Here is a 13,230-nt window from a genome sequence, read left to right on the forward strand (position 1 = left end):
ATTATAATCCCCAGGCCAAACCTGGGCCTGGGGCTGGGGCAAGGGTCTTGGACGACTCAGAGACCTTTCAAGTCCTGATCACTGTGGTAGAAACACAAGTGATTATTTCAATTTTCTCCAAAGATTATTTTTTCAGGGCAACCCAATAAACCCAATAATGCCCAGATTTACTAGAAAAATTTTTATTCATTTCCCCATGCACCAGAAAGTAAGCTAATAACATCCTACCGAGAGTGCTGTCAGGCCAAATCCCTCCACTGCTGAATGCACTACCCAGGATAAATCTCCCTTCACTTGCCATTCCACCATCCACTTTAGGGCAAGACCCTGGGGACTGCTCCAGATTACCCCTCCACACACAGTGTCACAGGCACAAGCCCGAGCGGCCCAATCAGTGCCAAGAAAAGAACAAACTAAAAAAGATTAATTCACAGATGTTCATGCATTTCACATACACTGTGCCCCATGGTCCGTTGCTAGGGCAACGGGAGACCACCAGTGCGAGCTTTATTGGCTTTATGAAGTGCGTCTCAGGGACTATAGTCCGAGAAATGCTGCATAATAATAGTGTGGCTTTTCTGAAGCCTTGTTTTGTGCTTATCCACATTTAACTTCCGAGTATTATAAAGAGGCATCGTTATGCACAGCCTTCAAACCCTCCCACCACCACCACCAAACTGCCTCAACTTTCTATCTAGAAACATTAAAAATGCATCTCCTGGGGGTCCATTTTGGGAAGATCCATGTGAAACTGTTCAACCAGTTCCACTAGGGAAAAAAAGACCTACAACCATTTAAAGATCACTATATTAGTGCAGCTGACCACATCAGCGATTTCTGAGCAGAACAGAAGCCACTACAAAACCAAAACATGCACATGCCCCTTATTTCCCGTGCATGCGGAGGAACCTTGCCTTTGAACAACCCAGTTGGTTTTAACCAGAAGGAACAGCAGGAACCAGCAAGCCTTACTGGGCCAAAGCCTCTTCTTACCCAACACAACTTTCTGTGATACCGGCAGGGGGACGGCAGCCACACAGGGCCACTGAGCACATGAAGTGTGGCTAGTGCAACCACGAAACTAGTTTTTCTTAAAATCTTATTTCATTGTAACAAATTTAAATTTAAAACCACGCGACCAGGGGCTAACGCAGTCACGCAGTTTTACAGACTTACCAAGACAACTAGGTACGTTTTAAAAAAAGTTCACAAAATGCTGCCTCTTCATGCTTTTAGTTTCTGCTTAATTAACACAAATATAACCCCAAGTAAATACACACAGAGCAGTATTCAGGACTGGCAGCCGCTCACTGTGCTGGCTCCAAACAGCCCACGGCCGCGGCCTAATCAACCAGGTTCTTTGTCCAACAGGCCCAGGGATGAAGACTGACTTCCCCTTCTCCTCCCCACGGCCCCCCCAACCCAGCCCAGGGTGGGAGGTTAAAATCACAAATGTCACAACTCTCAGAGCAGTAGCACAGATCAAGTGTTAATCTAAAGGGAAGGGGTGGGTGAGGGGGAGAATACAGGCTGGCTGGGCGAGGGAGGATCTGGTATGAAGAGGAGAAAAATAAAGCCAGTGAATAGATCAATAGAAGCAACAGCTTACATTCAGATTCACAGGAGAGCGAACACACCGAGACAATCATTTCCTGGGAAAAGCTCAAGCCTAATGAGAATTTACTCTGCTCCTTTATGTGACAACCAGCCCTTTTGTGGCACGGGCTTCCTGACTGACAGGAACCCAGGGCCCCTTAATAGGATTTCCATATTATTTCCAACACCTGCCCAGAAGTTATTTGTTTACATTGAAGGAGGCAAGATTCTCAAATCAGACATCTGCTTCTAGTTCAGGCATATCTTAGGAAACCATCTAGAAAGCAGCTTTGTTACCATGGTGACATTTTTATTTTCCGCCTTTAGTTGGCTCAAAACATTAGCATTTCCAATTTTATTTTGTTGTTCAAAAGGCCAAATGTCGCTCAAGAAAACAGAAGTTTAAAGAAAGAGAAATGAAGATTATAGTCAAAAATTTCTACAATTAAAATGACCGTAAGTAGTAAATACAAATGCGTTATTATCTCGCCTACTGGCCTCTCTCATTGGGTGGCATCACTAACCTGTTTACTTCCCCCTTCCTTCTCTTCCTCCCCTTATATCTGAATACTCAGCAACTTGAAAAGTACCAATTTTGAAAGACAGATTCAAGAATCCTTAGGGTATGATACAATTAAATAATGAGTCCATTTCCATGAAAAAGAATTCCTCTTGCTCACCCCATCACCGTCTTAGAAAGCTCACTTACAATAGTAATACTTAAGACATTTTAACTTCCACCCCACTGCAATTCAGTCCAAGGGTGGCGGGCCGCGAAGGACAGGAAAGCATAAGCTCTTCTTGCACGTTTGGAGGTTGCAGAGGGGATGGACTATTCGACAGCGAGGGAAGGAAGGGAGATGATGCCGGAACGGGCTCCACACAGGTGCATGTGGCTGTTTTCCACGGGGCTCACGCTCAACCACAGGCATTGGGGGGGTCCCCTGGGTGGGGGGAGGAGGGTGCTTAATCACCAACTACAATTATAATAGATAAGTAGGAATCTAAGTTACAATACTAGTAAGGGAAGCCCAAAATGTTTTTTAGAGCACTATAATTTACTACAGGCAGAAACAACTGGGATTGGATCTGAGTAATGTATCTAATAAAGTTAAAGTAACAGTACTTTGGTTCGATTTTTAGATTCAAAGTAAAACAACTAAGTATTCAACTCTAAGATTTAAAGTTTTGACTTGACAGATCTAAGCAGCATTTAGTTAGTCTTGAAATATGATTTTATTATTTGCATTTAATGGCAAGCTTATTTCAAAGAATCTAAAATTCTTGCAGAAAGTACTACTCAGCCTTCAGCACACTTCCTTTCTGGTCCTCTTTCATGAGACCCAAATTGTGTTCAATCCTGTCCCAGAGCAGCTGTCATGGTAAAAATTAGATATGACTCCTCTTTACCTCTGAAAATATAACCCTTAGTGATGGCCCCCAAGTGTAGGAAGCCTTTAACCTAAAAGATACATGAATTATTCCAAACCAACATAGAACAAAATATGTAAGTTGGATACAGGTAAAAGAAATGATTACCAGCAGAGAAGTGAGACTTTGCAGCTACGCCAGGTGATCTTAGAATTTTGCCAGAGTAGGTTATGAGTAAATATTACTGGAAGAATACCAAAAAAGATGGTGAACAATTCTTTGGAATAGTTCTTTTGGAAGAATCACCTACATTTTGAGGAAAAAACGCTTTTGAAATTAAAGTGCTAGTTAAAACATTTAGTAAGTCTTGGGTCGCTCTAAAAATTCAAGAAATTTAAGGTATTAACTTTACCGTGCAATAGTTTCCATGAAATAGATGGAGTGCATTCTAATTAAGAAATTTATATTTCTATTTTTAAAATTAGTTATATTTCTTTTCTTTTTATATTTATATACACTAAACACCAAGATGAAAATGTTTATCTAATAAGGAAGAGGGTTGGTTCATGGAGAAGAAGAAACCACCCTTGCCAAAAATCAGCTGGGGAAGGCAGACCCCACCACCAACCTGCCCCCGTTAATTATTACTTGTTCTGCCTGGGTGATCAGTGGTGGAGGAGGGCACAGCCAACAAGCATGTCTCCCCCAGTCACATCATTAATCCATTCATGCTTGCCACCGGAGGACCAGCTATGCCCTAAAGATATTTATTCATCTGTCTGACAAACAAACAATTAAAACATATTTTCTGGAATTAGGGCACCTGTTACATTTCACACAGCTCACATGCCTAGAGGCAGGTATCAATTAATACTGAACAAATTACTGCATCATAAACCCACAGAACAAAAGTTCCTGGTTGTCCTTTGATACAGTAACTCTAAATTATAAAATACACATTAGAAACAAATATTTCTATAAAGAACAAAAAAGCAACAACGATGCTGAAACATTTAACCCCAAATTACCTTATTTTGTAAAATTGAAGAATTAAACATTGAATGCTGAAGAGATATGCTTTAAAATATTAAACTATCCCCTTACCCTCATCCCCCAAAATGAAATACAATTACCACTGTGTTTATGTAGCTAATGGTATAATCAACTATATTGATGAAACATACCCTATGGCATAAGATTTTTATTGTAAAATTCACTTGTAGTATGGGATTGAACTACGTAAGAAACCATCTAATTCCACAAAGCTTGGAAAAATACCTAGCATTATCTTTGAGATTCAGGAAGTTAAACTGACTTGCCACTGACACACAGCTTACCAGAGGGAGAGAGGATTCTTAGCAGGGTATGGATTTTCCTAATTCTACTACAATTCCCATCTTAACTAATCCTTGATTTGTCTTCCTATATAGCTCCAACAAAGAAGATTAAGATTCTTGCCCTCAAGGAGCTAAAAATTTAATGGCAGAGAACTTTATTCTGTTGGGGCATACAGCATCTATAGGTCACCACCCACAAGGAAACAGATGTACTTAACATATTTTAAAAATCCTACTTAAAAATCTATTTTTAAAGCCCTGATTTAAGCAATATTTATGTCTGCAAAGTGGAGTTGGATTTCAAATAAGCACCATAGTCTGTGTTTGAAGGTTAAAGGATATGAAGATAATTCTATTTATCACTGCTCAGCATCATTTCTAGATATTTTACTCCCTTGTTTATTAGTAAATTTCATTAAACTGTTCATCGCCAACACTTACGTGGTAATCATTCTTCTAGCCATTTTCCCAGCATAAGAAAAAGACTTTCCCTGGTATGACTGAGCAGAAAGCATTCCAGCCACCGCAAGAAAGCACACAGAGACATCTAGAATATGGGCCATCCTACAGAAAGCTAGACCAGGTTCTTCAACAAGTCAGTGGCACAGGAAAAAATTTTAAAAGTGAAGGAAACACTTAAATTAAAAGAAACCTGAGAGATACTACAACAAAATGAAATGGATCCTATCTGGACCCCATTTCAAAGCTAACCAATTATTGGAAATCATCAAAGAAGTTTGCTTATAGGCTAGGTATTAGAAGCTATCAAATAAATACTTTCACTGAGTGATTAGAGGCATTACATCTATTACTGGGTATCTATTTTTAGACCAAAAAATGTCTATTATTTAAAGAGATGTGTTCATTTTACATCCTGAAGTACATACAGGCAAAATGCATGCTATCTGGGTTTGCTTTAAAATATTTCAGCAAAGAAAGAAAGAATAGATTAAAATGTGGCTAAAAACTGATAGCTCTTACACCTTGATATTAAGTATATGGAGGATCTTTGCACTATTATTTCTACCTCTAAGTATATTTCAAATTTTTATTAACAAAGAATCAGACTGAATCACCCAAAAAGCTTTTCTTTGAGGGTGGCACTGGCTATGTGACCTTGGACAGGGCTTTAACACCTCTAAGACTTTCCTCATGTCTGAAAAAAGACTAATAAGCATATATGCCACCCACCCTCCCAGTTGAAATCGGAACTATGAGGTACACATGCAGCAGTGGGACTGAGTAGGAATCCACCTTCTTTTCCCTGAGGCCAGAATGGATAAGATGCAGTGTCCAAGTTACAGTCCTTAATTACACAGCTTCTTTTCTCAGATTACTGATGACTGAAGGAAAAAATAGGCCATAATGCAAGCCCCAATACAGTTTAAGTTTGGTGGTGGTGTTTTTGTTTGTTTTATTTTTTATTTTTTGTTTATACTCTCTCCTTAGCATTCCTCTTCTAAATCCAGTCTCCTCTTACTTTATGCCTTTGTCTTTCTATAACACAACCTTCTAAATCCTTTAGTAATGAAAATTAATCCCACCAAGCTTTCTCCTGAAAGGTAAAATTACAAACATTCTTATTTTACACAGTTGCATGTGGGTGGGGGGAGGTTAAAAAACACAACTGCCTGGACCATCTGGTTATCCCCTCTCCCACGGCCCCCCCACTTTCTTTCTCGAGTGGCTTCTTCTCCACTTTCTCCCACACAACACATGCCAAAGGGTTAAACATATAAAAGGAACACTCTTCTCGGACTGATACTCCTTGAGCCAGGAAACAAAATCAGGTGGGTCACACAAGATCCTAAAACAGAACCTTAACCATTAAGTCTTGAAGTACAAAGCAAAGTGGCAAACAGAAGTAATCATTCTGTTATTCTGATTCAGGCTAAAAACCCACTTTCACCTCTATCACCCAACTAACGAGGTAAAAGTGCTTTCTTGGCCTGAATCACATATTTGAATTCTTATGTAAAAATAGCTTGAGTCTAATTCTCTATTGATAAACCTTTATTGCCATCAGAAAATATTTGGAAACTAGAAGAAAAGCAACATATGATGATGTAAAATTTTAGTCATCCGCATAGAAAAAACACCAAAATACAGCTGAGGCAGAATGAACGGGCACTGCCTTGGATGCTACTAATAAACAGATCATTGTGAAAATTCTTAAACAAAAACAAAGAATTCACATGGACAGCGGGAAGGCGTGGAGGGGACACACAGTATGTACACTCATAGAAAAGCATTTAGCTTGAAAAATGTAAGTTTAGAAAGATAAAGTGCACCATCTATACTTACACTAGCAAAAATTACAAAAACTATAAATTTCAATACTAATGGATTGTGTGAGAATAAACACAGCATTTTACGGTGGTACACCGTTTTTTGGAGATTAATCTGGCAGTGTACAAGTCACTAAAAATGGTCATACTCTGATGAGGCACTTAGCATTTTGGGGAAGACGAGCCAATGAAATAATTTTGTAGGAAAAAAATGTACTTATGCTCCACTTTACAAATAAAAAAATGGGAAATCCTTCCCATATCTGACTCAAGGTTAGACATTTGGGATAAAAAACAGGATACAAAATATACATTAAAAGGGCCAATGAAGGGCGCCTGGGTGGCTCAGTGGGTTAAAGCCTCTGCTTTCGGCTCAGGTCATGATCCCAGGGTCCTGGGATCGAGCCCCACATCGGGCTGCTTCCTCTCTGTCTGCCTCTCTGCCTACTTGTGATCTCTGTCAAATAAATAAATAAGTCTTTAAAATAAAAAGGGGGGGGCCAATGAAGTAATAAAGCTTGCACAATATCAACTTGGGAGGGGCCGTGGAGCTTACCAATAGTTGGTGACAGTGAATTTTGCTATGTCTATTGAAACTTGTCTTCATTTGTATACCACTATTTGCTAGAGGGCATTAGAGACGTGTAGACATTTGGGGGGTAATAAGACTAGTTTCTCAACCTCAAATTCCCTAGCAAGTTTTGGGTAACTTGGCTTCCATAGATCTGAATCATTATTCTCACATCGGCCCCTCAGAAGAGAATGGACAGTGATGTGAGAAACGTGATGACTTCTCTTCGTGAACTGGTACCACCCGCAACTGGGCAGCCCCTGGCAGCTTGTGGAAATATTTGCTCTGTCACCACTTTGGAGCCAATCAACTTTTACCTTTTTGCCCTCAGAAGGCATGAACACTGGAAGGTTCCACCACCCTAGAAAATGCTTCCTTGGTTTTGCTTATGTTGTTTCAAAGGATGAGAGAAATGGTACTAAATACTCCAGAAGATGGTGAGAAAGTCGCCAGTGAGGAGAGGAAGGCGGGAGACTCATTCTGGGGGGCCTCTTGGGACAGCTAAATTTGGGCATTCCAACCTACCACTAAGGACAAGAGTGGATCACAGTCCATGTTTCTAGGGCTTCGTTTTGGACACATGGAGTTACTAGATAGCCATGTGACAAGCAGGTGCCCTGAACCCTTACCTCGACAGCCCTAGCATACACCCCGTTCTGGTTTCTCTTCCTCAAATAAACTTCTTGGGCTCTCCCAGTGCTTTCTCCTTTAGGTTCATATTTACATTCTCTACCCTTGTTGAAAAACTTCAGATACAGGTCTATAAATAAAAGGCTTAGGAATGAACTTGGCTACTGGAGTTATAGAAAACAAGATCAATAAAGCCAATAGCATGTGGTTTAGTGGCCACAGAACTTCCAAGAAGAGAAAGGAAAAGGAAGAAAAAGGCCCAACACCTCAACAAGTGAATTACTCTCATTTTACTTGACACCTAAAAAGGTAAAGCACCTTAATTACCTGAATCTTTACAGTAAGCTTAAATTACATTTTATGAGCTATTCTGAAATCTGCCCTGTTTAATAATCTGTAACGTCAAGAAAACATTTTAAAGTGTCTCTCACAATTAAACCCATCCACAACCTTGTATAAATCAAAATTTTGCTACCATATCAAAATGTTACACTGGGGCTGTATAACATTGCCCACATCCTCATTACATGCAACACTAATTACTACCAGCAGATTCAGAATTTTCTGCACATTAGAGGCTTTTAGAGGAGCTATAAAAAATTTCAGGCACCATTAATTTAAATTTGTATTGAAATTTCCTTTTGACAGATGGCCAAAAATTACTTATTATTTAGAGTACCAGAGCTGCCTGTTTGCACATTAGAAGAGGAAAGGGAAAAATTAAAAGCAAGAAGGAAATTTATGTCACGTTCATTACCTGTTAAATGTTAAGGAGCATTATCCTGCATGAATAAATTATTTCATACAAGCCTGACTCCAGCTGCAGGCAACTGGCATGCTCTGGCTGATAAAAACCATCTCAAGTCACACAGCAGACAATCATAAAAAGCCCCTCTTAACCAGGAGCCACTTAAGGGAGGATGGGGACGATCAATGGAACAAGCAACTAACTGCTTCTCTGAGCATCACAGAACACATTTACGAAAATTAGTGAACTTGTTTCACCTTGCAAAGCCGGAGCACAGCCCCAAAACTGACACAACTTCAAATCTTGAGAACCGTACCCAACAAAAACATCTATTTATAGCTACTGTTCCATAATAAATCAAGGCCAAATCATCCACCTCTATTTCCTCTTTGTTTTCCCCCTGGCTTCTAGCTATACTGACACTCACTCCCAGACTCATCCAGAATGATTATAGATGATTTCAAAATACGCCCTACTCTGGCATAAGGGAATATAAAATGTAATTGACACAAAAGTGTGCACTGGAGTATAAATATTTTCACAGTCTTCTCAGAGTGGGGCAGGAGAGGAGGCTTTTGTTTAGTTCACGGGCCTGCCTTAAGGTATGTATTTATCATAAGAAGGCAGGGAACGTTTATATTATTGGCCCCAGAAAAACTAGACAGGCTTTCCAACAGCTGCTATCAGCTTCTCCTGGTCAAGGCATTTACCTACCACTTCCTAAGTACACATGCGTGGAACACTCTGATCAAAATTGCTTTTTTAAAAATCTAGGTCCTGATATGCATATTCTACAACAAAATACACAACTATAAAAGCATAATTAAATAATTCAGTGTGTGCAGTTCCAACTGTAAATGTTGACATTTCTATGGGTGTACAGACTCCCTTTCAAATTCCAAAGACTCTTGAAGGGTAAAATAGATACTTAATTTTTATTTTCCATTATGTAAGGCTTTTGGGAAAAAAGACAAGGAATAAAGAGTCGTTCAAAGTGACAGCACAGGTGGTTTCAGGGGAGGATTTTAGTCTTCATATGCATAACTTCATTAAAAACTACAAGTAGCTGACTATGTTCTAAAACAATTGTTGCAAAATACAAGGAAGGGCCTTGACAGCATCTGTGCACTGGCCAATGCTTGAGAACTGCCTTGTCCTTTTAATCTCTACAGAACACATATATACAGGCAATTAAGCATAACACAGTGGTGTATTGACATTGTGCCTGGCTCAAAAGTGATCAAGCAATTTTCGTATTTTCTCCATTTCCTGCCGTGGTAGCCAGTTTTTCTTGTTTGGTTACTCTATAAATTCAGGCATCCTTAGCACATCCCGTTCTGGTGTTACACAAGCACATCCAAGTCATTAGTTCCTACATACTTTTCCTCTCCCTACAACTTGTCTGTAAAGAGATAGAGAGGCAGATAAGAGAGATGCAAACCCTAAGGAGAATAACTTGCTATACTGGAACACAAGATGTTGTTAAATAAATATCTTTCTGGCAGAGAAGAATGCTTTCATATGTTTTGTAGGATGGAACTGTTTTCTAAAATGAGACTAATATATATTTCTTATGAATCTATTTATTTACTTTTCATTATTATTTATCTGATAGTCAAACCCTAACTGGAGAAAAAGTTAAAAGTTATTCTTCCTCACAAAGTAAGACATATGAAAGAAGCAATGTGACGCAGATTTTCCATAGTTCCATCCTGGACTACAAATCCAATTGTGATAGAAAAATGAGACCAATATTTTCAAAAATCTCAACCACACACAACTGATAGGAGTCAAAAATACATTTAACCACATTTTGGTAAAGCCCACCAAATCATTCTGTAAATCTCAGAGAATTCACCATTGCTAGATTTACTCAAATCATTTAGAGACCTTCTAAGCCATCCCTGCATCTGTGAAGTTGGGTCCTACCTTGATGGAGTCTCTGTCTACAGGCCAAACAGCAGCAACACAGGTGGTGGGAAGAAGAAAAAAGAAAAGTACCAGTAAGTTTACATAAAATCATACATTTATCAAACTTGATCTCTGCTAAATAATAAATGGCACAGATGTCATCTTTGCAGTAAAGTTAATTATTAATACTGCTCGACGAGATCCACAAAGCGCCAATCTACCTCTGACACAATTTCAGAGACTAAAGTTGGATATTCAGATTATTTATACTCCTTATCAACTTGTCCACTTAAAAAACTGTTCACAGTCCAGCTTCAGCTCTGCCTCATAGCATTAATGTAACTGGATGAGAAATATTACAGTGCTTCCAACATCAGATATGGGAAATTTATATTTATGTGATAAAAATCATTTACCCAAGATTGTAATTCACAGTAATGACACTGAAACAGAAGGAGATATGAGGCTTTAATTATAACCACACCCTTCTTAACCAATCAACCACCCATGGGCTAACTAAATTCCCACAAAGGAATGCTGGGAGAGACTTCTTCATGTGCTTTTCTGCAGCTAATAAAAATTATTAGTAAGCACCATACAAACGTGGTCACATCAAGTATCTCTGAACCACTCAGATACTTTAATGGAGAGAGAAAACCAATCTAAAAGGAGCACAACTGTCCTTTAAATCAGTTATGAGCATAAACAGTTGTGTTGTTCTTATAGGAAGAAATGAGTTAATTTCAAGCTTCCAGACAACCTATGAAGAGAGGTAGTTAAACCAACAGATTTCATTAATTTGGGCTGCACTTTCTCAATTACTAAGACTACTAAAGTTGTTTTCTTACCTGAGAGATTTTTACTGCACCATATAGGCTGATTTGATTTTTAAATAATAATTGTCAAATTATCAAGTGAGTCTTTATCAGTAAGCCTTCCCCAAAATAGATTCCCCAAATAGAATAGGTCAAAATCAGCTATTAATGCCACTCACTATTTCAAACACAGAGCACTGTGGGGATTTCACGACTGATTTAGACTTGGGGAACATAGGAGGGAGCAGAGGATCAAAGGCAATAACCAGGAAATAGGACCCCTTGCCTTTGGGGACTGCGTTCACTGTTGCCAACCACCAGGGGGTCCTCTGGAAAAAGACTGCTTCCAATCATTCATTTACCTTCCAGCAGAAATCCTTTGTGTAGTCACTAGGAAAATTAAATCCAGAGACAGAATAAACAACAGTATCCGGGACCCACCCCGGGTGGCAGGCAGGTAACAGCAGACGGACATCTCAAGAGAATCACTCACCTCTTTGGTGATCGTTGTCATGGTGCTTCTTCTCGTCTTTAATTGGCAGGTGGGACTGGCCTCCCAGGGCACTGGAGAGGGCCAGAAGGCCAGCACTGCTCCCGATGGGAGGAATGGCAGGGGGCTGAAGCCCAGAAGGGTGTGGGGTCAGAGGCACCGGCAGACCATGTCCATGTGATAAATGCTGGGCCTGGAGTTGTTGCTGCTGTGAGGAACGAGACAAAGATATTGAACTTGTTCCCTATAACCGCGTCCCCCCACCATTAAAAGAAACGAGGTGCAGAAAGATCACGGAAAACCCAGCACCCACAAAGGAAGGATTTGTCCTTCGCATACAGATTTTTTAGAAAAGGGAGGGAGGGAGACGTAGAGTGGAGAAATGCTCTTTCTAACTTGGATTTGGGGGGTTTGCACCCTACTGTAAGAAACTTAATTTTTAAATAGTGAAATTAGCTAAGTACCTTTTAATAGCTGAAACTCAGATTTCTTCAACAAAATGTCTGTATTTTGTTCTCCCAAACATACGGCCTTGCTAGCATACATTTCTAATCAAAACATATACGTGACTAACTGTTAAAGCAGTTATGTTGAACAAAAAAAGCTGAAAATTGAGAAAATTAGTGTTAAACAGTTCTCCCAGAGCCGCTGCACAGCATGTAGCGAGAGTTAATTTGAAAGAGAAAACCTGAATTAACAACCCAGAAAAGGAAACTGGTTGCAGCCACCGTTTTAAGCCCTTTAAGTGTCCTCAGCGGTACTTGAGCAAATTACTAAAGAAAATCTAATGTAGCAAGGCTGGGGTCCTCCTGTAGGCTTGCTCAATAATGCTGAAATAATTGGGCACTCTGTGCACGTTTAGTGATGCTCGAACGGAAAGCTAGAGGCCTGCCCTCGCACTCTTCTCCAGCGGCCGCCTCTGTGTTGTGACAGGTTTATCTGAGTGGGACTGTGATGCATGCACCGGTAACCGTGCTGACAAGAGTTTAAAGTCATTTTCCCCAGCACACTGGCGACACATGGAGAAAGCCCTCAAGAGGCTGGAGCGGGAGTGCTTGACCTCAGCAGAGGCCACATCACGCTGGGCTACAGGAACTGCTCTGGGCAGGCCTGGCTGCCTCCTCCGAGCGGGGAGGAGGGGCAGGTAAGGGGAGATCTCCCAAGGTAAGTATGTCCTTCCACAGGAACCCCCTTCCACTGGAGACCTGCTTAACGGTGTTCCAGGAGAAGTGGTGCTGAGGAATTCTCAGACTAACTTTTGCAGCGACTGCATTTTAATTAATGCCTTCAAGTAAATCCCTTGTCAGATCAATCCTATGATAGCCCAACAGTCTTCTAGAATCCTTCAAGGAGGACCACTATGCTGCTCCCCTTCACTGATAAAAAGGATCTTGACATGCCTTTTTTTTTTTAATATTTAAAGAAAATACTTCGAAGAAAAAAGTGAATGGTTTTCCCTCCTCCCCAAATCAT

At 40.1% G+C, this 13,230-nt stretch overlaps 1 protein-coding gene across 11 annotated transcripts in view; it reads right to left on the minus strand.

Moving 5' to 3' along the window:
• LOC131812072 (transducin-like enhancer protein 4) overlaps window positions 1–13,230 on the minus strand; it is a 141,623-nt gene that overhangs the window by 56,915 nt on the left and 71,478 nt on the right. For 6 of the 11 annotated variants that reach the window (XM_059141116.1, XM_059141119.1, XM_059141112.1 and 3 more), the window contains 2 exons: window positions 11,761–11,962; window positions 10,471–10,487 (listed from right to left, as the gene is read on the minus strand). In XM_059141116.1, coding sequence (XP_058997099.1) covers window positions 10,471–10,487; window positions 11,761–11,962 — 219 coding nt within the window. Of the gene's footprint in view, window positions 1–10,470; window positions 10,488–11,760; window positions 11,966–13,230 lie in introns of all 11 variants that reach the window. The other 5 variants (XM_059141115.1, XM_059141118.1, XM_059141111.1 and 2 more) reach the window with 1 other exon arrangement.

Source organism: Mustela lutreola, chromosome 12 (assembly GCF_030435805.1).
Source record: "Mustela lutreola isolate mMusLut2 chromosome 12, mMusLut2.pri, whole genome shotgun sequence".
Lineage (NCBI taxonomy): Eukaryota > Metazoa > Chordata > Mammalia > Carnivora > Mustelidae > Mustela > Mustela lutreola.